Source organism: Ostrinia nubilalis, chromosome 18 (assembly GCF_963855985.1).
Source record: "Ostrinia nubilalis chromosome 18, ilOstNubi1.1, whole genome shotgun sequence".
NCBI classification, from domain to species: domain Eukaryota; kingdom Metazoa; phylum Arthropoda; class Insecta; order Lepidoptera; family Crambidae; genus Ostrinia; species Ostrinia nubilalis.
In genome coordinates, this window is record NC_087105.1 from 6711265 (window position 1) to 6738974 (window position 27710).

The window sequence follows — 27710 nt, forward strand, 5'->3', positions numbered from 1 at the left end:
TTAGTTAATCCACCATCCACTTCGTATTAAAACACTGTCACACTGGTCGTCTCGTTATCGGCCGAAGAGTACGAGACAATTCGGCGAATTTTACCCACTAAACCTATCAGTCTACTACGTACTAAAACACTGCGTTATGCTGACCATGATGACAGGATAAGGCTTAATTTCCTGCTATACTGTGACGTCAACCGACCGTAACAAACGTATGAATTAGCGGCATTAAACGCGCCTCTGACGTAGATGTCATAATGCATTGCATCATGTAACATTATGTGATAATGTCTATTACGTAATGTTACTCTACTACGTCAGCATAGGAGGAAGTCAAACCTTATGATGTCTATGAAGTATTAATTATTACGCCAAACATTACGCGAGTTAAATCATATCGAGTCCCAGTTTAGACAGTCAGTGCAATACTTAATAACAAATTACTCACACTGACGCGAATCAGTATGAAACTAAAACCGACCTACAGTTGAGTTATGTTAATAGTTTGATATCATGTCTGCACAAGTTCCATCAATGCAACAAGATATCAAACTATTTTGGAAGAAAGTCTATTGTCCTCCATTCCGTTACTCAAACATCAAGATACTTTCATTTTTCAACAAAACGGTGCTTCCTGACATACTGCAACGACAACAAAGACATGGCTGCTGTCAAAGAGCATCCCAACCATCGAAGGGCCATCTAACAGCCCGGACTTATCGCCGATTAAGACCCTATGGTGGAAAATGAAGAAAGTCCTTCGCAAAAATCCATCAAAATCGAAGACCGACTTGAAGGCTAAACTCTTGGCTGTGTGGGAGTCAATTACGACCGACGAGTGTGCAGCGTTGGTTGCGACCATGCCTCTTCGCATTAAAGCTGTAATTGAAAGCAAAGGCGAGAGAACTAAGTGGTAGACGAACTATTTGCATGAGAGCCAATGGTAAACGAACATTTTTGCGTCATGTGTTTCAGTATATTTTTTTATTTATTTATGTTATGTAAAGTCTTGAAAGATTTTGAGATACGTTAAAATAAACTTGGAATGTTACTCAAATTATGGTTTACTTTCTTCTTAACTTTCTTAATTACTTTACCCAAATTCACTTTACATTATTACATAATTATCTTATTTTTCATACTAGACGAACTATTTTGCATCGGGGCTCGTATTGTTTATACTTATATTTTCAAGTTTTATTAATAGAAAAAAATGGAAAATTCTCCAATAGGAAACCACGTGGACTGTTAAGTAACAGGCTTGTTGTTGCAGATCAACCACATCCGCCACCTGATGGACTACATGATGTACTGCGAGGACGGGCAGGTCGCGCCGCCGGCCGACTGCGAGCACCGCCCGCAGGTGCCAGGACACATCCGCAGGAACCTCATGAAGTGAGCGCTTTGATTCCGTAGTTAGTTTCAGCCAATGACGTCTACTGCTAGACAAAGAACTGCATTTCCACAACGACTGGCCTTGCGCTGCCTGCATCCAGGTGATTCACTAGATCATCGGTTCACCTAATAGCAGGATTTGATTGTTTTATCAATGATCGCCGTTTTTCGATGAAATTGAGTGTACTAAGAATATTTCAATTTTTGCGCTATATTATGTTAATTTGTTCCGCGGACTGGGTCAAAAGCCAGGTCTTGCCCAGACTGAGTCTGTCACGGTTATGGGTCTATGCTAAAACTCGATTACCACCGCGCGAGTTTTAGCGGAGGTCTTATAGCAGGGATGGCGAACCTTTAAATATCAACTGCCACTTTTGTAAAAAAACGTGTAAGGCCCTTTTCACACGTCCCGGTTGCTGGGTTACCGGCGCCGGGTATCCGGTGGTGAAGTGTATGGGCATGGTACGTAGCTTTCACATGTTCCGGCGTAATTAATCCGGCATGCCCATACACTTCACGACCGGGTACACGGCGCCGGTTAGCCGGCAACCGGGACGTGTGAAAAGGGCCTAACAGCTAAACTGCCGCGGTTTTTAACCGCGTGATTTTATAACTAAGTAAAACTAATGCAAGCGTCCGCATTACAGCTTTTTCCCGCGTATACGTTTCGGGCGGTCTCGCTGTTTGGCGGTTTACCGCTTGCGGGAAAAAACCGTAGTGCGGACTCAGCCTTAGACTTTACGATACTGTGTGCATACAGCCTGCTGATGGTGCGTCGCAAGCACCGCGAGCCGGTGTCGGTGGTGAACGCGTGGGAGTGGCGCTCCGTGCCCGACGACGAGCTACTGGAGATCACGGACCCCGACATGGTGAAACGCACCGTCATGTACCCGCTGCACGCGCCGCTGGTAACTATAAATTAACTAGCGGCCGCCCGCGACTTCGTGCGCGTGGACCCCGTTTTACCCCTTTAGAGGTGGGGTACTTTACATGTCTCCTTATCTTTTGGGCCCTACCAGCGCTTCGAGACAAACATGGCAAGTGCTGAGAAGAAATTGTAGTTTTTCACAGAAAGCTATTAGATTCTATGTTCGGCGAGCCACATTTCCTGTCATGTCGTCTCGTTCTATCGCAAGAAAAAAACCCCCATGCAAAATTTTAGGCTCCTAGCACTTGTAGTTTCTGAGATTTCGTGATGAGTGAGTGAGTCAGTGAGCTCTCGCTTTTATATAGATATAACCTTCAAGTTGTTACCGCGGTTTCATACCACCACATCAATATATGACAGTTCAACTTTCCCCGGGACAAACTTGACCGTCATTATGTTTATATTGGCGGTCAAACTGTAGATCCTGGCTACACAGGAGTTGCAGCTGCAGCGGTGGAAGCGAGAGGTATAGTCTCGTATAGATCAGCCCCCCATAGGACGCCATACACTGTGATACATAGGCCGCTTCATCATATAGTCTATTACTGGACATCTTAAAAGTGCCCGGGGCGCTAGCCCCGCTGAAAATCAGTGTCCGGCCTCGCATTTAGCTAACTTGACCCTTTTGCCACAATAAAACGGGGCCTCTCTTCTAATAATATTATATTATAATCGTTTCTTTTTTGTTATTTTGTGTCAAATAAAAATTCATTCTTATTATTAAATAGAACGAGACCATTGTTTTTAATGCCATATGCTCTAGTTTATCAGTTATTCTAATATAATTTAATTTTGCCACAACAGGAGCTTCGTCCAATGCCACGTGAACAAATGCTTGAGCTCAAACGGGAGAACGATCAACTCAAAATTCAAGTCAGCAGGTCAGTATCAGGATTTATAAAAAAGAAATGCTTGAACTTCTAAAAATAGTTTGTATTTGCTTTTGATATAACTATATTATTTTAGAATCCATTTTTAAAAGACCCTGACAACTTTGTCCTTATCTACTACATTTTTTTGTCTATTTGCTAATATTATATGACTATCCCAACTATAATATTATAAATGCGAAAGTAACTCTGTCTGTCTGTCTGTCTGTCTGTCTGTCTGTCTGTCTGTCTGTTACGCTTTCCCGCTTAAACCTCGCAACCGATTTTGATGAAATTTGGCATAGAGATAGTTTGAGTCCCGGGAAAGAACATAGGATAGTTTTTATCCCGGTTTTTGAAACAGGGACGCGCGCGATAAAGTTTTTCTGTGACAGACAAAATTCCACGCGGGCGAAGCCGCGGGCGGAAAGCTAGTTGACTATAAATCTCAAACCTCCGCTTACCATTGAACATTGTGGCAGGACGTCGATCTCTTCGCATACGGAGCTGGTGTGCAAGCTGTGCGGAACAGGCCCGCTACCAGTACACGCTATGAGGATCCACCTTTATTCCAACGCGCATCGCGGGAAGGAGGAAGATTTCCGCGCCTTCCAGTCTTAAGTTACGTTACCTTGTCACTTTGTCTAGGACTTACGCGCCTACCAGTTTTAAGTTACGTTACCTTGTCACTTTGTCTAGGACTTACGCGCCTACAAGTTTTAAGTTACATTATACTGTCACTTTATTTAGGACTTCCACGACTGCCAGTTTTAAGTTAATTATACTCGCTTGATTTAGATTTAAATCAAACTTTAGTATTATACTGAGACTATGAGTATTGCCAACTGAGCCCGTAAACTTAAGTTCATACAGTTATTTTTCCGACTTTAAAAATGTAAGTAAGTACTTAACAGTACTTTACATACAACTTGACAACTTTATTTAAAAATCGTTGATTTGTGCATTTAACTACATATTTCCTTTAAGTACAATAGTTAATTTTGTGCTGTTTTTTCAATCGCTTTATAACTTTATTTCCTAAATAAGTTTAACATATTGACAGCTTTTCTTTTCCTTTAGGGAAATGTATAAAATTGTTAATTTAATTCTTGATACGAGGATAAACGTTATCCGACTTTGGAATAGCAGCCCCAGTAAGTATAAATGTAGAAGCTGACAAAAGCGATCTCAATTTTGAAATATTTGATTACAAAAATCACATATTGCGTTTTTCTGTATCCCGAAGTTTATAGGTTAGATTGGTGTTATTAAAATAAGTAAGATATTTGATGTACTTTACGCAACGGCGTATTTGGAATTTTCTCTGTGTGCCATTCCATTTCTAGTGATGATATTAAGCCAAGTTTCTTAGTACTACTTTTCGCATCGACGAATTGATTAAACTAATTGTTTATTTTTATTATACTTTGTCGTTATTTTTTTTTTACTTTGCTAGGGTAATAAACCCTAAGTAGTTGATAAATATTTAGGTGCTTTCTCTGTATTTTTTTTCTATAGATCTATAGATATTAAAATCTGTAAGACTGTTGATTAATGTTAAGTTGTTTAACATTTCACATTCATAGGAGAAACATTGTATTTTGAATATCTACATTTCATCCTATTTTTGTCGAATATAATTGTGATCTGACTAAAGATGAATAAATGTTAATAAAGATACATTATTTATTTTATTTCCCTGTGATCGGATGATGTTAAAATTGAACGTTTAATTTAAATAATTAAAAGTTTATATTTCCATAGAAATAATTATTCAAAATGCGTTATAAGTAATAACCACAGGTTATTACAATGGTCACGGATTTACATAACTTCAATCTACAAGGCCTCTAAAACAGATGTTCATTAATATTTATCGCAAATACGTAGTCGAAGTAATTTAACACCTCGTTGCGGTGTGCGTTTCGCTTACTTGGGATTTTTTCCAATCATAAATAGCTTACTTGGTTAATGTCGTCTGAAGTAGTTAAAGTAGATTGATAAAAATATACTTACGAGCAAATGTATGGAATCACCCTGTTCGTGTTTTGTACCGAGCGATCATAAGAACTGAATGACTGTACGTATCTATTGAGGTTTCAATTGAAACTATGTAATATTAGAATATTACCTTTAAAATGGTACCATTTTTATTAATCTTATATTAGTCATTTAGTTCTTACGATAGCTCGGAACAAATAGGGTGATTCCATATTTTTGCGAGTGTAGTTTGTGTTCCATCACTACCAAACTACAATTTTATTATTGATCACAACTCAAGTTATACCCTATCAAAATAACTTTGCTCCCGGCAGGATTCAAACTTGCGACTACAGGGTTGTGGACCGGTACGCGTCAAAAATAAACATAAGGAACCGGTTTGACGAGTCTCGCGAGTGGTTTCTGGAACATATCTTATCTAAATGAGTTAAAATCTCTCTGTGCGTCGCTTGAGATACCTGCGTTGTGGTTAACACAAAAATGTGCTAGTGTAACCTGTGGTGTAACTTTAGAGCTATGTGGGAACCAGGCGGCAACACCGATTCTGTTTATAAGTAAGTAAAATTATTATTTTATTGTAAATAAGTTAGATATTTTCGAATTTCATTGATTCCTTAGCCAATTTCGTAATGTTATTTTTATATCATGTCATATTAAAATTATCTTGTTATTTTAAGAAACCATTATGTGCCGGTTTATTTATAGATTTGCGTAAGTTTATAAAATTACCAGTTTGAACAGCTTTAACGCTGAAATTGTTTTTTAAAATAACTAGTTTGAACAGCAACCGAACTGGTAGTCGTCTACTCTAATGTAAACACTGAATAAAATTACATTTATCAGTGACGATTGTGGTAGGTTACCTACTTACTTGTTTTCTTTTAATTTTCCAGCACAATTTCGTACATGTTACACATTGTTATAAAATTGTTAATAGCTACCTCAATATTAGTCCAAAGTGAATGCGTAGGTCGCAATTTACGGCTTGTAAATCAGTAAACTCACTTATTTAATAAAAAATAATTATTATTTAGTACCAATAATTTTATAAGAGAACATCTGTCGCCTTATCTCCCCCTATAATAACGTGTTAGGTCACTAAACCCCAAAAGTAAATAACATAAAATATAATGTAATAACAAGGTAAATAACAAAACGGTATTGTAATATTTGGCGCATAATTATTGTGTAAAATACCAGTACAGTAGATAAACAGTAGGTATTTTATAGGTACATATAATAAGTAGGTATGTTGAAGTTCATCATGTATTCTATTTTTAGTAGATATTGACTGAGTTGTACTCGTAGATAATATTGCCTATCACAAGCTTATATGCTAAAATTATGATACCTATCTAGTCATTTATTGATTTACACCATTAAAAGCAAATACATTAATTAAGTAAGTAGGTACGCGCTCACTAAAACTTAATTAACTTCTGAGTTTCTTATCTATAATGTATTGTTCGATGCCGGGACCTTTAGCGTTCATTCTTCTGTAAACATACTGTAATTAAAAACAATGATTTCCTGTTTTCTAAAAAGAAATCGATCGTTCATTATCTGTCCAATACTTCACAGTTTTAGATCCCAATTCGGCGAAATTAGGCTCCTGTAATGTTTAGTCGAGTTATTTCTATCACCCGGTTTGTATTCGTGCGGAAATTATGTGTGGATTCTGTAATAAGGTATACTTTTTATTATAACCATTATCAAATTGCTATAAATAAGATATATTCTATAGTTCAGTAAGACAAGCGAACTCTTATTTATTTCTTAACTTCTCAAGTAATTGTTTCATATTGCTTATGTTCTGTAAATGAAGGATTATGTAGATAAACTTTCTCACTCACTGTAAATTAATAGATAATATTTAATTTTGTATTATGCATCACATGAACGATTGGTAACTTTATAGAGATGTCTGTCTAACCAATGGTTGGCTGGTAGAAATCGCGTATTGGCATTAAGTCGTGTGTAGGTACTTTTATATTACCTAGTGTCTAATGAAATGTAAATCTAGTGCTAAGCATGCGCTCAACTTTAAAGGTGTTCCTTAGAAGTTGAGTGTTTGATTCAGATAATTTAGAGGTAGAATTGTTTGGTATAAATGTCGCAGTCAAATTGTATAATCCGCCGTTCTACATTACAGCTAGGCATTTTGCATTACAGCTCTGTTTTGTAATACGGCGGCTTAACGTTTAGGCGGATTGAATACAGCTGAATGAAAATCCGCCGGAATGTATTCGGCGCCAAACGTTCTTCAATACGGCTAGCCGTAATGTAAAACAGCGTGTCATTACCCGCCGCTTCGATAGTTTTTAGTTCCTATTTTCAATACCATGGCGCTGCCGGACAAAGTGGCTATGGATTCTGGTGTTCGGCGGAATCCTACACAATAATATTATTAGTGTAAAAATATGAAATCATGGCTGTGGCCGGTGAAGATAATTTTATCTTAAAGAAAAATAACCCAGAAAAATGACTAAAACTTTATTGTTTTGAGTTACCTGTTCCCTGTGATCATTTTTAATGTCTAAAAAAGACTAAAGCCAAATATCTAATTAATTCTTAAAATGTTTAGAAAAGTCTAATTGCTTTGAATTACTTTTTTTTAGATGGCTATCCCTTGTGATTTATAAATAAGTAAAAAAAAATACTGAAGCCAAATATATTATTTAGTATACAGTAACGAAGATAATAATTCTTAAAATCTGTCTTATTAAAATTTATTTTCATTAAACATTGTTTTATTTTGTAAGTATGGTCACCCTACAATCTATAGTAGTACGATGCGGCTAAACGTGGGCCGCCGTATTGAAGAACGTATCGCAATGACAATCCGCCTAAACGTTAAACCGCCGTATTACAAAACAGAGCTGTAATGTAAAATGCCTAGTGGTAATGTAAAACCGCGGATTATACAATCCGACTGCGACATAAATATGCTTACTGTGCATATGGCCAGAGTATATCAAATTTGCGTAATCAGCCGGGCTAGGGTCTTGACTTAAGGTCCTATGTCCCCTAGATAGGGCAGAGGGCGTAAACAACAGTCCTCCATCGCGTAGCCGGACTAAGCAGAGTTAAGACGACAAATGTATGGGCTTATCATATAATCGATAAAGTGCCTCGATAAACATTTATCATGGCGCGCATCCTAGGCCTACAGGTTTCTATTTACTCGTAAGTATTCCTAGCTTCAATTCACAAAAGGCCCCCAAATCCAGTTGTCTCTGATATCAAGTGAGTATCGTTCCTCGGCCTCCGGGGTTATCGGGGGTCGCGTGCATCTACTCATATGCCGGGCGGGTCTGGAGGCCGGGACAGTCGGCGGAGGACCTTCTAGCCGAGATGGTTGCGACACCCATATCTGGAACTGCTGTGGCTGGGTAAACTTTTTGGAGTTAATTTCGCTAAGTGGTAGTTTAGAATTGACGCTGACCGCGATTGTTTTGTTATCATAGTAACTTACCTACCTGTGTAGTTCGAGACCATTCGTAATTAATTTTACTACGTTTTTGTTATCATTTATTACTATAGTTTTTTGTATTCAACTGACCTTATAAGTTTAGCTGAATAGACCAAATCATCGAAATATTAGCCTAGATATCGCTTACCGAAAACAAAACAAAAGAAGATATGAAACTACCTCCATATTACATTAGTGATTTGTCTTTTTAATAAACGCGCCCTTTACTACACGACTAGGAATATGATATGAATGAAATATACCTACGACGTTGTACCATTTTTCATGATCAAGGCAGGCTTTTAACATTTAATCTGGTAGATAATAATATAGGCGAAGGTTTAAAATGCTCATCTTTTTAAAGCTCCGCTAATCTAGATGATCGGAGAATTCTATCAACTTTATTAACCTGTTGTATTCCAGATCAATCCGAGATGACCTCCGCAGTCAAGTGGCGGAGCTTCGAAAGCTCTCGGCGTCGTTCCAGCCGCGACTGGCCATCGTGCAGGTGGGCGGCCGCGAAGACTCCAACGTCTACATCAGGATGAAGCTCAAGGCTGCCGAGGACATCGGCATGAAGGCTGAACATATTCGTTTGCCGAAGACCATCACTGAGACTGAGGTAAGGTCTTATAATAATAAGTGAAGTAAGTAAGGTTGAAACTTTTAACCCCAGCCTATTCGATCGTGGTCCACTTAGGTGGACTGAGGTGAACCACAAGCAAGAAAAAGTGCCCACCAAAGTGTGAATACTGTTCAACCCTTCAGACTTTTTGTCGCCTGATATAGTTTAATCGAGCTGTTAATAAGTAGGTATGAACAATTGAACATGTATGAAAGTGCGCACTTTGCACTTACTTGTTAGGGCCAATTCCTCTTAGTAATTAGAAATGACTAAAAGTCTGCGGGGACTCCTAAAGAAACTTTTTTTACTATTGAAAGAGGATGTTATATTTTTTTCAAGGAATTAATTACGATACCTATACTTATGTAGTTATGAATGTATTAAATATTTATTGGTATGTTCAGTATAATTTAAAAAATTACCTTTATAGGTAGGTAGGTACTTATTCATAAAAATAGTATAAAAATAATTATACGATAAGAAAACTAGTCATTGTCCCACCATTTACCTAACAAAAGTTTTTTTAATTATACAATATGCGTGTCATCAAGTAAAATATTATAACACAAATCACAATTCGTTACGTTATCAAACCCTGAACTTACGACATTGGTGATAACAGTGGTTTATTTGCGTGTTTGCGTATACGGCAACTTTATTATTGTTATGATGTAAGAAAATACATTTCTTGAATAAACATCACATGATTTTTGATAACATTCTCTGATTTAATCATGGCATTGTAGTTAACTGCAATAGAATTTCTTGATAAAAAAGAAGTCAGTTAAACAAGGACAATTAAAAAATAATGAACAGATACTATGGAGTATAATGTCCACGGAGTACTTAGTGAAATTATTTGACATTACGAAATTTACTTTATCATTTTCATTTGCAAAAATAATGCAAGCACTAGGATTTCCTTGGCACTCTATTTAAAAATTATATCATCTTTAGGACTGCTTGATCTGTGATGTTCTAATAGGTATAGTTAGTCTGATTGGTTGAAGAAGAGGATACAACTAGACAAAAGCATCTCTCAAGGATTTCCACAACGATTAGTCCTGCGCCGCCCATATTTAGCTGTTATCCGCGACCCTCACCAAAACATCTAGCTACCAAATAGGCTTTACGGATTACAAATAAATATCTTATCGCCAACAGCTCCTGCACGAGATCAGGGCGCTGAACGAATCCCCGCACGTGCACGGAATCATCGTGCAGATGCCCCTAGATGCGGAGACCACCATCGATGCTCATCGCATCACGGACGCCGTCTCACCTGACAAGGATGTTGATGGGTAAATTTTACTTACCTTCCCTTTTTTGTGGGATTAGAACCCAAACCCAGTTAATGCATTGAACCTCTAGCATGGTCAGTGGTCACACTATAGGCTTGCGCAGACGACGATCATTTTACGTGGCGGACTTTTTTTGTCCCCTATCGAATAAGGTCATTCGCCAGGTTCAAAATTCCGTTGTCTACACAGGCTATGGACGTCCATGTACACGTCATTACTTCCACTTAGTTAAGACAAATTAATGCTTACTTTACCCTAAGATGAAACGAATTTCAAGGTACTCATAGTGGGGATATGTTACCATAATTATTTCAAATCTTATTGCTAAAAATGCTTCTTTTATTCCTATTCCTGCAAAGTCGCTTGTGTGGGGACTCTAAGGGTGTCTGTCTTCCTTGTAATACATATTTTGTATCAAATTGTAAACATCAACATCATCATTCCAGCCTAAACACAGTGAACGAAGGTCGCGTAGCCGTCGGCGACCTATCCGGCTTCATTCCCTGCACGCCGGCTGGCTGCGTGGAGCTGATCAAGCGCACCGGCGTGCCCATCGCTGGGAAGAACGTCGTCGTCATCGGCCGCAGCCGCATCGTGGGAACGCCAGTCTCGGAACTGCTGAAGTGGGAACACGCCACTGTTACAGTCTGCCACTCGAAGACCAAGAATTTGAGTGAAATCGTAAGTTTTCTCCAGATCAGATTCTAAACGGCTTTAATAGTGTTATCGCTGTGAAGAACGTCGTTGTCATCGGCCGCAGCCGCATCGTGGGAACGCCAGTCTCGGAACTGCTGAAGTGGGAACACGCCACTGTTACAGTCTGCCATTCGAAGACCAAGAATTTGAGTGAAATCGTAAGTTTTCTCCAGATCAGATTCTAAACGGCTTTAATAGTGTTATCGCTGGGAAGAACGTCGTTGTCATCGGCCGCAGCCGCATCGTGGGTACGCCCGTCTCAGAACTGCTGAAGTACGAACACGCCACTGTTACAGTCTGTCACTCGAAGACCAAGAATCTGAGTGAAATCGTAAGTTTTATTCAGTAATTTCTCTTGAATGAAATACCAAATTTTCTCCAGTTCACTGGAAGTCATGGGCCATAGACGTACCGTGGGCAAAATTATAAGTTTACTCTTTGGGTGCTAATTGTGTTTTGTGGATAAGTATATCCTTGTCATTACAGTGGCATGGTATCCCTAAAATTCTTCTTATTGATTAAATAATTCTTCTTTCATATCATCATCATGTCAGCCATAGGACGTCCACTGCTGAACATAGGCCTCCCCTAATGCTTTCCACATTGATCGATTGGTAGCGGCCTGCATCCAGCGCTTCCCTGCTACCTTTACGATGTCGTCGGTCCACCTTGTAGGTGGACGTCCCACGCTGCGCCTTCCGGTACGCGGCCTCCATTCCAGAACCTTGCTGCCCCATCGGCCGTCAGTTCTGCGCACTATGTGCCCTGCCCATTGCCACTTCAGCTTGCTAATCCGTCGGGCTATGTCAGCGACTTTAGTTCGTTTACGGATTTCCTCATTTCTGATTCGATCTCGCAAAGAAACACCAAGCATAGCCCTCTCCATAGCACGCTGTGCAACTTTGAGCTTCTGTATAAGGCCTATAGTGAGAGGCCACGTTTCCGAGCCATAAGTTATCACTGGTAACACACATTGATTGTAGACTTTCGTCTTCAGGCATTGGGGTATTTTGGACGAAAAGATGTTACGTAGTTTCCCGAACGCTGCCCAGCCGAGCTGGATTCGACGATTGACCTCCTTCTCGAAATTGGACCTACCTAGCTGGATCGTTTGTCCGAGGTAGACATACTTGTCGACAATCTCGAGAATTGAGCTCCCAACTGAAACTGGGTAGGGCGCAACATGGATATTCGACATAAGCTTCGTTTTGTCCATGTTCATCCTCAGGCCTACCTGTTGGGAAACTCGATTAAGGTCTTCGAGCATTGTGCCAAGATCTTCCAACGATTCTGCCATGACCACAATATCGTCGGCAAACCGAAGGTGAGTGATGTACTCGCCATTAATGTTTATGCCGAATCCTTTCCATTCCAGGAGCTTGAAAGCGTCCTCCAATGCAGCGGTGAACAGTTTCGGAGATATAACATCTCCCTGCCTAACGCCTCGCTGCAGTGGAATCGCCTTCGTGCTCTGCTCCTGTACTCGGACCGACATGGTGGCGTTTTTGTACAAGCACTTCAGCACCTCGATATACCGATAGTCAATACGGCACCGCTGGAGAGATTGTAACACTGCCCAAGTCTCAATCGAATCGAAGGCCTTCTCATAGTCCACGAACGCCAAGCATAGTGGCAAGTTATACTCCTCAGTCTTCTGTATAACCTGTCGCAGCGTATGGATGTGGTCTATGGTACTATAACCTTTTCGGAATCCGGCTTGTTCGGGAGGCTGGAAGTCATCGAACCTACGCGCGAGACGGTTCGTGATGACTCTCGAAAACAGTTTGTAGACATGACTCAGAAGCGAGATGGGTCTGTAATTCTTCAGCAAGGTCTTATCACCTTTCTTGAAGAAGAGCACCACCACGCTTCTGTTCCATGCCTCTGGCGTAGTTCCCTGGAGTAAGACGGAGTTAAAGAGTCTCTGAAGGACTTTCAGTATCGGTGCTCCACCCGCGTTCAGAAGCTCCGATGTTATTCCGTCATCACCCGGTGCCTTGTTGTTCTTTAGCTGTTTGAGAGCCATCCTAATCTCGTATAGGCTGATGTCCGGGATATCTTCGGTATAGTGTCGAGTTAGTTTAGCTCTTGGATCTGTGGTTGAGCTATCAACAGGTTTGGTGACTGAGGTATATAACTGTCCATAAAACCTCTCGATCTCACCCAGAACCTCGGCTTTTGTTGACGTTACACTACCGTCCGCCGTCGTTAGCTTAGTCAGCTGGCTTTCCCCAATAGAGTTGTCTCTTGCGAACACTTTGGAGCCTTGGTTCCGCTCTATCGCCTCTTTAATACTGTTGGTATTAAAGTTGCGAATATCGTGTCGCAAGGACTTCCTTATCTGTCTATTGAGCTGCCTATATGCCTTAGCGTCAACGGAGGTCTGCAGTGTCATTAGGCGTCGTTCTTGCATGAGGTTGAGGGTGTGGTCGGTCAACTTTTGCGGCCTGTTTTTGCGACGAGGTCTGAAGAATTTAGACCCAGCAGCTTGGACAGTTTCAACGAACCCGTTATTAATCTCGTCCACTGACTCGCAGTTTTCCAGACATGCAAAGCGATTTGATAACTCGAGCTGAAAGCTCTCGGGGCAGTGAATATGGGAATTTAAGGGTCGGAGCGTAGACTTCATCAGACGGGACCTTTCTAGCTTGACGTTAATATTTAGTATGCCTCTGACCATTCGGTGATCACTTCCGGTTTTCACCCTGTTGATCACGGAGACATCGCTAAATATTCGTCGCTTTGTGGTCATGATGAAGTCAATCTCATTTTTCGTGGAACCATCGGGACTTATCCAGGTCCACTTCCTGTGAGGCGGCTTCTGAAAGAAGGAGTTCATGGCAAAGAGGTCCTCCTTCTCCAGAAATTCGGCCAGCCTCTGTCCCCTGGGGTTCCGTTGCCCACATCCAAATTGCCCCACTCTCAGCTCATCATTACCTCGCATGCCCAGCTTCGCGTTGAAGTCCCCCATAACAACATTGAAGTGGGTTTTAGTAGTATGTATGGCCCTACTTATGTCCTCATACATAGCCTCTACTTCCTCATCTGGGTGTGTAGAGGTCGGTGCGTATACCTGAATTACCTTCAACAAGTATCTTTTAGATACTCTGAGTATCAGGTATGCAACCCTGCTCGACACACTTCCGATGGTGACGATGTTGTTAGTGAGGGACTTGTGGACGAGAAACCCGACACCACCTTGGGACAGTTGTTCGCCCTCCCGGTAGTAGAGTAGGTTGCCGGATTTCAGGGTGATCGTGTCCTCGCCCTCTCGTCGGACTTCCGATAGTCCCATGATGCTCCATTGCAACCTACTCATTTCATCTTCCAGCTCTATAAGCCTTTCGTCAGTCCTCAATGTGCGTATATTATGCGATAATTAATAATAATTCTTCTTTAAAAGGAAATAATTGTTGTAGGCCAAAACCGCCGATATCCTGGTGGTTGCAATCGGACGCGCTGAGATGGTACGAGGTTCGTGGATCAAGCCGGGCGCTGTAGTCATTGACTGCGGTATCAACCCAGGTAAATATGTACAACTAAGCTAATTCAGCGTAGTTTGCACCGGCCAGACTCGTAACTTGGTACTTAGTGACTCTCTTAACTAGTAATGTTAGACGCCATGCGAGTCTCCGGTGATTCTATTCGCATTATTTTTTCGGGCGCCTAAGGAAATGTTACTTCGTATACCTACCATCTCCACTTTTGCTTTTCTCAAGTTTACTATAATTTCCGCTTGCAACCGGTACACTCGTGATTCATTTTGATATACCTACTTCTTCCGACCACCGTAAAATAGTGTCAATAGTAATGTGTTTGTTGCATTTCGTCCACAATCGACGGAACTGCTCGCGGCAGTCGTATTGACAAAACAAACGAATGTCGAGGCCGCATCGAGACAGTTCGGCGACTCCTCGCGTTGCAACTACACGCAGCATGTTGACTATAAATTTTTATCGTTCTTTACGAGCCATCAGAGTCGACGTAAAGGTTTAGAAGAATCGGTAAGAAAATATTGCGTAAATCAATGAGTAATTTTGATATTAATGTTTATAGAACATTTTACAAATCATATCAAAAATATTTATTAAATTTTGACCCCAATTTTGGCAATATGAACGTCAAAAATAACTAAAAAAGGTAGCCTTTAAAGGGCACTTTAGATGACACCTTAAGGTAAACGGCTACTAGTTCGTGATAGTACGTAAGTTCGTAAGTTTCTTTTCTAGCTCAAATAATAAGCAAATGGAATATTATTTATAAAAATTCTTCATTACTACAAAAACTCTATTATTTAAGCTATCTAAAAAACCAAGTACCAACATTGTGGCTCCAAAAATGAGAGCAATACGAAGCTTCAAACTCTCAGAGAGCCAAAAACAGCCGTGCGGCGTGCAAAGGTTGCTCTCACCCTAAGGTTAGCGCTCCAACTTCTTAAGCTTATAGAAAGGCTAAGGAATGCCCATTTGAATAAAACTTGTAATAGTGGTTTCATGTGTTCCTTGACAATTGATTTGGCTTAGAAAAAAGTTATAAGAAAACGTAGAATTCCTTTAAAATTGCGATTAATTGACTCACGAAATAGCGTACATATTATTTTTCGGGTGTCCCCTATTTCGTGACACTACCGAATCAAGGATATTATGGATAACATTTTGATGCTTGGTTTTTAAATAATTATTTATGATAATTTAAATGTAAGTTATGAAACAAATAATGCATTTATTTAAGTTTCTCATGACCTAAATTCGGTATATGTTTCGTTCACTAGAATTTATATGACACGAGTTTGAAGTTCACATAAATGACCAATTTTAAGATAAATTAGCATAAGTACTACCAGCGTAATTTTGGTTTTAATTCGATTCGTTTTATTTATCTTGGTTTATTTGTATTTTATATGGGATAGATAATAGTTAATTGACACAATTTGACAACAATCCATGAATTTTACTTGGGGAATTTGGAATAATCAGTATCACGAAACAAGGAACCGTATTAATGTTACTTTTTTCCAAGTTCGTGATATATAAATGTATAGTGTTAGGTACTTTTATGATACATACCATCAAAGAAATCGACATATTTTTTAGTTTTTTTAATACTGACCTACCTACGTAGATAAAAAAATTATTAATTACTTACTTTTTATTATGAATCATTGGCGTATCTGGGGTGATTTTTAGGGGGGCTACCCTCACTTGAAGCAGCTCCAGAGATGGGATTAGGGTTAAGGGGGGGCGCCAGCCCCCCCCCCCCCCCTCCACATTTCTAATGGCTTGTATAAATATTTGCACATACTTATCGTCAGAAAAACCAAATCAAAATTTCATGGGTATGAAGGGGGGGGGGCAGCTCCCCCCCCCCACATTTCTAATGGTTATATAAATATTTTCACATATTGTTAGAATTAACAAATCAAAATTTTATACGTAGGTACGTACCTAGCTAGACTCACATTATTTCTCATAAATATTTCAGGTAAGTAATATCACACAATTCATTTATTCTAAATGTATATTTTTGTTTTTAAATTTATTATACCCTTAATCATTATTAAAATATCCTAACTCTATCCATAAAACCTTATCCCGAAATAGGGGACATGAGTTCACGAACTTAGAATCAGAGCAAAATTTTATCACGAAACAGGATCCAAACAAGAGGTCCACAGAACAATTAATATTAAAAAAAGTTCAAACTATATAACTATAATTTATGTATTAAGTTACTGTCAAAAGACCAAAGTTTAGCATACAAAAGCTTTCATACTGATATCATGCTTGGTTATTTTTTAATAAAATGTTAAAGTCGTAAGTGCCTTAATATACCGAAGTAGGGGGCACTTACCTTATCTTTTGGGCCCTGCCAGTGCTTCGAGTCAAACATAATGGCAAGTGCTGAGAAGAAACGCCAGAACAAGATCATACTGATTCCGATTTTTCAAAATGATTTTAATCATCACTAACATTTAACTGCCCAAGTCGTATTAAATCATCCCATAATATGGTTATATCATAGCCACACTAACGTCACGATAGTTTTAAGTTATTTTACCCGTATCTGGTACCCGATCCCCAATTGAAATAAATTACTGCCTTGGATTTTTATTAGACTGATCGACTGTTACTTGTCGAACGAAATTGAAGCTTATATTCCTAGAGTTAGAGTGGCAATAGGTTTATCTGAAAGGTACTTATATTCTTTTCAAATTGTAATTTTGGCCTTTAATAGAAATCTAAGACCGGCCAGATTTGGAAAACGCATCCAGATTTAAAAGGACGTGAATGTGGTTCCTTAACTTTTGAGTCTCACGTTTAATAACATTTTCGGGTTTGGGCAGAGAATTTTTTCACACGAGTTACGATAGGGGTGGTGGGTTCGTAGCTTATAAAGTCCACCTGACCGTGGACTTGTGTAATTCCATGGCGTTAGAAAAGACCGCATTGGGTATTCGTGATCTATGGTTTTCTTATTTTAAAGGCGCATTGAAGGAATTTGAAATAAATGACAAAAAATCGTTTCCAGATCCCGAAAAGAGCAAGAAGTTGCTCGGCGACGTCGCGTACGCAGAAGCGAGCGCGGTCGCGTCGTACGTGACGCCGGTGCCAGGCGGCGTGGGCCCGATGACCGTGGCGATGCTCATGAGAAACACCGTGCAGGCCGCGCGCAGGCAGATCGAGCGTCTGCTCGCGCCCGCCTGGCCTCTCAAGCCGTTGAGATTGAACCCTGTGTCGCCGCCACCAAGGTATAGAACCCTTTATTAATTAGGCACTAAGGTTCAAAACTGTGCAACGTAGGCGTCTGCGGCTGAATCTTCCTTTACTGCCACCAAGGTATTTCAGTCTTTAACAGTAAGGCACTAAAGTCTAAAATCGTAACACCGGTGCTTTTTAACGTGGGCCTGATGACCGTGGCGATGCTCATGAGAAACACCGTGCAGGCCGCGCGCAGGCAGTTCGAGCGTCTGCTCGCGCCCGCCTGGCCTTTCAAGCCGTTGAGATTGAACCCTATGTCGCCGCCGGCGAGGTATATAACTCGAATCTTTATTAATTAGGTACTAAGTTTCAAAACATGACTTACTGCAGGGCGGCATGGGTATCTGCAGCTGAATTTTCCGTCGCTGCCGCCAAATTATTTAACTCTAACAGTTAGGCACTAAGGTTCATAACGTGACGCCCGAGCCGGGTGGCGCGTAGGCCTCATCATGACTGTGCCATGCTCATGCGCAACACCGTGCTCGTACAACTTTATGTTTGCATCTTGTTGGAAGTAACAGCGCTTTATAATAGCCTATTTGCAGAAAATTACTGACTTATGACTACCTTGCTCTTGCCAAAACACGGTCACCACTTAATTCCTTCAATACTCCTTATTACAACAGCTTATTTTCTCCCCAGTGACATCGTAATCGCGCGGTCGCAGAAGCCCAAAGACATCGCCGAGCTGGCTGATGAGATCGGGCTGTTCCCTAACGAAGTGTCGCAGTACGGGCGCACTAAGGCCAAGATATCGCTGTCGGTGCTGGACAGATTGAAGGGACAGAAGGAGGGGAAATACATCGTGGTCGCTGGGTAAGTTAAGTTATAGAAAGCATAAGGGATTAATCAACTTAAGCAATTGGTTTACGTCAGTAAAGATGTATTATCTGATTTATTTATTCGATACTGATTCTCACCATTTGATAAATGTGGCGAAAAGTAAGCGTCACACTCGTCTTATAAACATTTTGAAACTATCATAACTGAAGCCTTCAACAGTCTGCAACAATACAAAATCCATTGTGTGATAGGATTCCCGACAAAATGTATTGACAGGCAACTCTTATTTTTTCGTGCAAAATATCATTCATTTCATCTATTTTGAGCAACTGTGTTGATATAAATTGTAGGTACTTGGTACTGGCTAAATGTGATATATTCCAAACATTTCTCGGCAGCATTACTCCGACTCCTTTAGGCGAAGGCAAGAGCACCACTCTACTAGGGCTGGTACAGGCACTGGGCGCGCGGCGCGGGCGCAACTCCTTCGCCTGCATGCGGCAGCCCTCGCAGGGACCCACCTTCGGCGTCAAGGGCGGCGCGGCCGGCGGCGGGTACTCACAGGTGGGAATAAATGTCTTTTTATAAGCACCTCTCGGTAGCATAATGCCGACTCCCCAAGGAGAGGGAAATAAACACTATGGTTTATAACAAAACTAGCTTTTGCCCGCGGCTTCACGTGCGTGAAATTTCGTTTGTCGCAGATCGTCATAAATTATAGCATATATGTTATTCTGGGTTATAAACAATAATACTGTAAAGTTTCATCAAAATCCGTTTAGCAGTTTTTGCGCGAAAGAGTAACAAACATCCAGACATCCAAACTTTCGTATTTATAATACGAGTATTAGTGGGATCTAAAGACTTCAAAACCAATATTCCAGGTCATCCCCATGGAAGAGTTCAACCTGCATTTAACCGGCGACATCCACGCAGTAACAGCAGCCAACAACCTTCTGGCCGCCCAAATGGACGCGCGTATCTTCCACGAGCTCACCCAAAAAGACGGGCCCCTATACGACCGGCTGGTGCCAAGGATCAAGGGAGTGAGGAAGTTCTCCCCCATCCAGCTTAGGAGACTGCAGAGATTGGGCATCAACAAGACCGACCCGGACTCTTTGACAGACGAGGAGAAGACTAAATTCGCTAGATTGGACATCGACCCCTCGAAGATTATGTGGAACAGAGGTAAGAATCGAGATAATAGATTTATTGTAATGTGTAGGGCGAGTCTCGTACGAGTTGCAAGTACATGATTTTTCCTCATAAAAAGTTGTTGATATTTTAATACACTTCTTATTAAGGCTTGGTATTTCTGCTAAAGTAGGTATTTCGCGCTGTCAAAATCTGCGCGCGCAATACTTCGCCGAAGACAGCGCGCCAAAGAGCTCTCGCGGCTACACAGTATAGAAATACGCAGTTTAGAAATACGCAGTTGGTTAGGTTAGGTTGACTTCCTTCCGTTCAAGCGTCACACTCACAGCACTTTCTAATACAAATCATATCCAAGTGATACAAATTAAAACAACTTTCAAAATTTTTGGGAATATATTTTAGAATCGAATAAATATAGAATATAACTGCCAAAGTAAACACGGTTCAAAGAGGCGTGGCGTCACCCGACCTTCCGGAAGTTCCGCGCCGGCTAAAAGAATTTCAAGATTACGTCACCCGACCTATCGGTAGATCCTCGGGAGCTTGAGCGATTGGAAAAACATTTTATGATCAGTTACTCGTAGTAGCGATTATTTAGAGCTTGGATAATAAATTATAGTTGTTGCAATTCACAAAGCTTTGCATGTGGTTAATTACATTAATCAGTACACGCATCAATTTTGTTCAGTCTTTTTGTTTATTAATAAATAAAAATATCATACTAAAATTGCATACATATTTGTTTGTATTGGTCTGGGTGTTTTCTTTCCATAATAATTTATGTATAACGTATGTACGGGGCTCTGTATCGAAAATCACTATGAGCAATAAGCATCACACACGGTTACCTGGAGTGCATTACCGCAGCAAAAAGCTTGCCATCTTAAATGAGCGGTATAATATCGAGGTTTCGTCAGTACAGTTGCGAACAAAGGTGTTTGTGTAGTGTAGTTGAGTTGAGAGGTCAGATTATTGAAATAATAAAACGAACATTTTATTTTTTAAATACATTTTAAAAATAATTTAAATTACAGATAACAATGAGAGGATGACATTGCAAGGTGGTGCTAGTCCAGTCTTAAATCCGTTGATATATGCTGCATCTGCCATGTTTTTGGCTAAAAGATTCTTCTATCTTGCAGTTTAGACTTTTATTACAGACATCAGACAGTATTTTTGGAAAACTTTTACGCATGGTGGAGGAAGGGACGCTCTAGAGACTCAAGTCCAGAAGGAGTCATATGAACTCCAAGTTTTAAATCCGTTGACATCTGCTGCATCTGCCATCTTTTTGGCTAGAAGATTCTTCTATCTTGCAGCTTAGACCTTTAGCTACAGACCTTAGACAGTATTTTTGAAACATTCTTACGCATGGTGGAGGAAGGGACGCTCTAGAGACTCAAGTCTACAAGGAGTCATATGAACTCCAGTTTTAAATCCGTTGACATCTGCTGCATCTGCCATCTTTTTGGTTAGAAGATTCTTCCATCTTGCAGCGTAGACCTTTAGCTACAGACCTTAGACAGTATTTTTGTGAAAATTCTTATGCATGGTGGAGGAAGGGACGCTCTAGACACTCAAGTCTACAAGGAGTCACATGAACTCCAGTTTTAAATCCGTTGACATCTGCTGCATCTGCCATCTTTTTGGCTAGAAGATTCTTCTATCTTGCAGCTTAGACATTTAGCTACAGACCTTAGACAGTATTTTTGTGAAAATTCTTACGCATGGTGAAGGAAGGGACGCTCTAGAGACTCAAGTCTACAAGGAGTCATATGAACTCCAGTTTTAAATCCGTTGACATCTGCTGCATCTGCCATCTTTTTGGCTAGAAGATTCTTCTGTCTTACAGCTTAGACCTTTAGCTACAGACCTTAGACAGTATTTTTTATTATTTATTTGTGTCAGTGTGCTCTTCTAAAGAGTGTAAGACGATTGTATGTAGGTACTATTAAAATGTAATTTTAACTCATTGGTTTTGTCTCATATTTGAGGAATGTACTATGTATCATGAGTAGAGTCTTCGTTTAAAAGGATGCGAACGATTTAAATTTCAATAGGTAGACAAAATTGATAATTTTAAATTATCAAAAATTTAAGCTTTCTCCAGTAACACTGATATTATTATACTGTGACTCATCAAAGTCATCATTGTCAAAAATATTGACAAATCGCGAACTGTCACGGCCACAAAACTGACACGCGTCCGTCCTCCGTAAGCGCCACCGCGCGACTGATTGAGATTGTCCAAGCCGTCATGGACGATTTTTTCCACATTTTTTAACATAGTAACTAAATAAGACGCAATATAAAAATTTCATCCGTTAAAAGCCCTCAAGTTATTTCTGAACTTTAGTTTAGTAAAAGATTTAGAATCTCAAATCGCTTATTTTAAAAATAAAACCATAAATAGAAAACGAATAGAGGTAACTTTGGGAATTTATTCTATCGAGTCAACTTCATCAAATCGTGTTTCCATCCGTTAATAGCCCTAGAAAATATCCTCAACTATGCCCAATAAAAATCTTAGCCTTTAATTTTACTGTTTAGTACCTCAAAAATGAAAAATGAAAACCTCATTTCCGCCATTTTCTCTGCTACCCGGCCTTAATAGTAAAATATGGGTGACAGATGCCTAAAAAAGGGAACGTTAAAGGTCCACGCGCGGTTGTTCCCCTAAGATGTGTTAAAAACCAATCAAAATTGTGCATTAGAAAGTACAAACTGGGTCTTTTACTCGTAGTGGTCTCTTTACATACACACACTAACTTCGCTCGTGACAAAGTGAACACATTTAAAACTTACCCTATTATTTCTTTTGCCTCCAGTTGTGGACCTCAACGACCGCTACCTCCGCAAGGTGACAATCGGCCAGTCGCCTACTGAGAAGGGCTACACTCGCGAGACCGCCTTCGACATCTCCGTCGCTTCTGAGATCATGGCCATCCTGGCGTTGGGCAATGATGTGGACGACATCAAGCAGAAGCTGGCCAGTATGGTCGTAGCTCTTGACAAGAAGGGCAACCCCGTCACGGCTGATGACTTGGTGAGTTAAATTATAAATTGAAAAAATCGAACTGCGTAAGCTGAGTTAAACTTGACATTAATTATGAATTTATTCCTGTAACATTATTTATTTAAAGACTTTATTGCACACACAACAATGTTCAGTACAAAAAGGCGAGCTTAATGCCATAAGTCATTTTCTACTAGACTTTTCAATTACTTGGATGAGAGCCAATAACGCAGTCTTGTCTCCAATGGCTAATATTCCGCGCGAGCCATAAAAAAAATGGCTAATATTGAAGGGGATCGATGACCTGGTCAAGGCCTGTTATCGGGCAGTATTTGTATACGAATAAATCCTTGGGGTGGAGACCTTTGTCCAGCCTTGTTCGCACGACTCAGAAGAATAAGAATGTGGTGTACATTGACTCTGTTACTTTTAATAGAACTGATATTTCTTCTTTCAATTCAACATAATTTGTTTATTCATCAAGTTTGCTAGCGGGAGGAGTGTAGACCTAATGCTCCATTTGCATTTGGTAAATTAATGATCGTCCTCCTGCATAGGAGACTAAAAATCTGACGATGAATGTGGTATTATTGATAGGTAGTCAAATTACCTTTATCATCGCATTAAATATTAAATATCTTTGGACTATATCTTTGGACAATCTCACACAGCGCCATCTAGCCCCAAAGTAAGCATTGTTTACGAAATTTGTGATTGTCCCCAGGGCATGACAGGAGCGCTGCTAGTGCTACTTAAGGACGCGTTCGAGCCGACGCTGATGCAGTCTCTAGAAGGCACGCCGGTGCTCGTCCATACCGGGCCCTTCGCAAACATCGCTCATGGTTGCTCCTCCATCTTGGCCGATAGGATCGCGCTCAAGCTGGCCGGCGAGCGCGGTTACGTCGCCACTGAAGCCGGATTCGGCTCTGATATTGGTGAGTGCTGGTGCCAATATTGATGATGGCTGGTGCCAACATTGGAGAGTGCTGATATTGGTAAGTGCTGGTGTCCCACATTGGTGATGGCTGGTGCCAATATTATTGAATGCTGGTCACACCGGACCCTTTGAAAACATCGCGCACGGCTGCTCCTCCATCCTGGCTGACAGGATCGCACTCAAGCTGGCCGGCGAGCGCGGTTACGTGGCCACCGAGGCCGGATTCGGCTCTGATATTGGTGAGTGCTGGTGCCAATATTAGAATATGTTGGTCACACAGGCCCAACAGGCCCACGCCACAGCGGCACCGTGGCGCAAACTCTGAACACAGCGGGGTGAGGGGTTGCGTTACTTATCCCAAAAATCGTTGCGTTGGCGCCACGCAGATGCGACACTAAAACGACGATGCTCGAAAGACGCTAGTGTCCTAAGAGACTGCAGAGATTTGGACAAGACCATTGATAATATGTTATCTTTTCTATTCTATAAATATAATTGTATCTCTCCTACAGGCATGGAGAAGTTCTTCGACATCAAGTGTCGCGCGAGCGGCACTTGATGTCGAAGAACTTCTGGATAAAAATCGTTGCGTTGGCGCCACGCAGATGCGACACTAAAACGACGATGCTCGAAAGACGCTAGTGTCCTAAGAGACTGCAGAGATTTGGACAAGACCATTGATAATATGTTATCTTTTCTATTCTATAAATATAATTGTATCTCTCCTACAGGCATGGAGAAGTTCTTCGACATCAAGTGTCGCGCGAGCGGTGCGAGCCCGCACTGCGCCGTGCTCGTCAGCACCGTGCGCGCGCTCAAGATGCACGGCGGCGGCCCGCCCGTCTCGCCCGGCGCGCCGCTGCACGACGTCTACGTCAAGGTACCTTACTGCTAACAGAATAGAGTTCACATTGGTACGGCGCGCCATGCTGCTGCTGCACGACGTCTACGTCAAGGTACCTTACTGCTAACAGAATAGAGTTCACTTTGGCACGGCGCGCGCCGGCTCGTCAGCACCGTGCGCGCGCTCAAGATGCACACGTCAAGGTTCCTTACCTCTAACAGAATAGAATTCACTTTAGCACGGCGCGGCATGCTGCTGCTGCCCGACGTCTACGTCAAGGTACCTTACCGCCTATGGAATAGGATCCACATTGGTACGGCACCCGCCGGCTCCTCAACACCGTGCGCGCGCTCAAAATGCACGGCGGCGGCCCGCCAGCCACGACCGGTGCGCCGCTGCACGACGTCTACGTCAAGGTATCTTACCTCTAACAGAATAGAATTCACTTTGCCGTGCGAGCGACTGCGCAATGCTCGTTGCCCGCTCGTCACGAGCAGCGCGCCGTTGCAAGACGTCTACGTCGAAATACCTTGCCACTCACGGAATAGGGTCTACATTATGGGCCTTGCCACACTGGCGGATTGCAAGCGTTTTCTGGGCGGAGCAGGGGCGTGGCGCGGTACACCGCGTGTCCGTGTACATATTGCAAGCATTTTGGCGCTGCCGCTCCACTTGCAATCCGCCAGTGTGACAAGGCCCTAAGAATGACGACCGCTGACTTTACTACTTACAGATTATGGTTCACATTACTACGTAACGGCGTAGACTTACAAAACCACTGCTGACTCACCACTTACCTTAACTTATAGTGTTTAATAAATGAATGTCCTTACAGGAAAACCTGGAACTACTGAGCAAAGGCTTATGCAATTTGGGCAAACACATCAGCAATGGCAACAAATTCGGCGTCCCAGTCGTGGTCGCGGTCAACAGACACGGGTGAGTGCATATTTATTATAGAATCAATGAACCGATATGTATGTGTGTTCATTCGTTTCGGTCATGGTATTTTGAACAATAAAGCTATTGATGTCAAAGTAAACTGCAGTCCTATTGATTGAAGCCGGATACGAGTGTCTAGTGCCATTACTTTGTATAACAAAGATAAAATAATGCATTTGGGTTTCTTTAAGTACCTACTTAACTATGTCGTTAGCGCAACAAAAACAATTGATGACTTTTTTTCCGTGTTACGGAACTATTACATTATGTGGTAAATTCGCAATACTGTATTACGCTTCGGCTACTTACTATGTGATAAACAAATTCGCAATTCAACCACAGAAACGACACCCAAGGGTACTACTACTTAAGTTTAATAAACAAATTTTATTTCAGAAACGATACACAAGCAGAACTGAATCTGGTGAAAGACTTCGCCGAGAAGAACGGTGCTTTCCGCGCGGTCATATGCGACCATTGGGCCAAGGGTGGCGAGGGAGCCCTAGACTTAGCAGACGCTGTCATCGCGGCCTGCGAGGCGCCTTCCAAGTTCCAGTACCTCTACCCGCTGGAGATGCCCATCCTGGACAAGATTAAGAAGATTGCCACCGAGATGTATGGCGCAGGGACTGTGGAGCACACCGATGAGGTGCTAGAGAAGATCAAGCTGTTCACTGAGAAGGTATTGAGCAAAAACCACTTTTCCTTATACATAGATAGATAGGTAGATCGCTTTAATGTACACGTATAGTGCTTTTAAATCCAGTCTACTTTTATTTTGGGGAGTGATTCTTACGCCCGTATTCACAAACATTACTATGAGGTCTCACAGTGCGCGTGGACGCACAGGGTGACACACGAACCAATCACAGAGCTCTATTCAACGCTGTACGTTCTATTTGCTGCTTCACTTAAGCAAGCATCATTTGTGAATACGGGCGATAGAATCTAAAGTTTGTATGTGCTTCTTAAACATCGTAAAAATTTGTGGACATTTTACCTAATAATTTATCATTCTGATGTTTCGGCAGTAAAAACGATGTCGATTCTCCTTAAAAAAAGTGGCCGAATAATTGCCATCGCATTTAAACCATTACAATATTTGGTTCAAGTTTAAAACGTTGTTTATTCTCTTGCAGGGATACGACAAGTTCCCGATCTGCATGGCCAAGACGTCCAACTCTTTGACCGGCGACCCGGCCATAAAGGGAGCACCCGTGGGCTTCCCGCTCAAGGTCAACGGGATATTTGTATCCGTGGGCGCACGGTTCGTGGTCCCAATGGTGGGCGAAATCACGAAAATGCCCGGCCTGCCCACTCGGCCTAGCATCTACGATATAGATCTGAACACCACCACTGGAGAGATCGAGGGACTGTTCTAAATAAATCGAATTAAGTCGATCAGCAATAACTAGAAAAACTCTTGTTTAAGGGCAATTCTTTAGATCAGGTAAAAGTGATAAAGTGCAAATCGATGTCCATTTATTACCATGCAGTTTTAACAAGTCTAAAATACTCCAAGAATCTATTTCTTTTTTTTTATCGTATTTTAGTCGATGGATTTTGTTATTGTTGAACGAAGCTTTAAATTGGGGACCAAAATGTATATTATATTATAATCGCAATTATGCTGCTATACAGTGTGAGTCACGTTAAAGTGTACATATGAAAATAGATGAAACTAGACCTATTTTTATCGACAAAAAATAGGTCAAAAATTTTTTGAGATTTTTTTTTAATTTTTTATAGAATTTTTTTTCTTCCAATTACTTATTGAAAAGAAAACGTAATAACTTTTAAACTAAGCGGTATATCCCGATAAAATAAAAACTGTTATAATGCTAAATAACAGGCGATACTAAAAAAATACATAAAATACACAAAAAATGCCAACAAATTAATAAAAAACGATACTTTTTGAAAAAAATCTGCTTAAAAATTCGTGTTTTTTGGTTATTTGAATAATTTCTCCAAAAAATGCCCCTATAACAGGT

The 27710-nt window shown here is 41.0% G+C and overlaps 2 protein-coding genes across 4 annotated transcripts in view; both read left to right on the plus strand.

The window, feature by feature from the left end:
• The window catches only part of LOC135080638 (probable ATP-dependent RNA helicase spindle-E), a 40164-nt gene extending 35298 nt beyond the window's left edge, over positions 1-4866 (plus strand). Inside the window, exons 25-28 of the mRNA XM_063975332.1 lie at positions 1268-1389; positions 2150-2297; positions 3122-3198; positions 3669-4866. Coding sequence (XP_063831402.1) covers positions 1268-1389; positions 2150-2297; positions 3122-3198; positions 3669-3807 — 486 coding nt within the window. The 3' untranslated portion in view covers positions 3808-4866. The remainder of the gene's footprint in view (positions 1-1267; positions 1390-2149; positions 2298-3121; positions 3199-3668) is intronic.
• Positions 4867-5633: 767 nt separating this feature from the next.
• LOC135080620 (C-1-tetrahydrofolate synthase, cytoplasmic) lies at positions 5634-27348 on the plus strand. Of its 3 annotated transcripts, none has more exons than XM_063975303.1 (15): positions 5634-5741; positions 9083-9281; positions 10449-10585; positions 11032-11266; positions 14701-14806; positions 17810-18029; positions 18682-18855; positions 19221-19386; positions 19707-20010; positions 22806-23023; positions 23718-23928; positions 24662-24810; positions 25610-25713; positions 26113-26398; positions 26856-27348. In XM_063975303.1, the coding sequence occupies exons 1-15, from the start codon at positions 5704-5706 to the stop codon at positions 27096-27098; spliced, it is 2790 nt and encodes a 929-aa protein (XP_063831373.1). In that variant the 5' UTR covers positions 5634-5703; the 3' UTR covers positions 27099-27348. The 3 variants fall into 3 exon arrangements, with proteins under 3 accessions (XP_063831373.1, XP_063831372.1, XP_063831374.1); XM_063975302.1 differs by lacking the exon at positions 5634-5741 and adding an exon at positions 8474-8579; XM_063975304.1 differs by lacking the exons at positions 5634-5741; positions 9083-9281; positions 10449-10585; positions 11032-11266 and adding an exon at positions 11273-11439.
• The last annotated feature ends 362 nt before the right edge of the window (positions 27349-27710 follow it).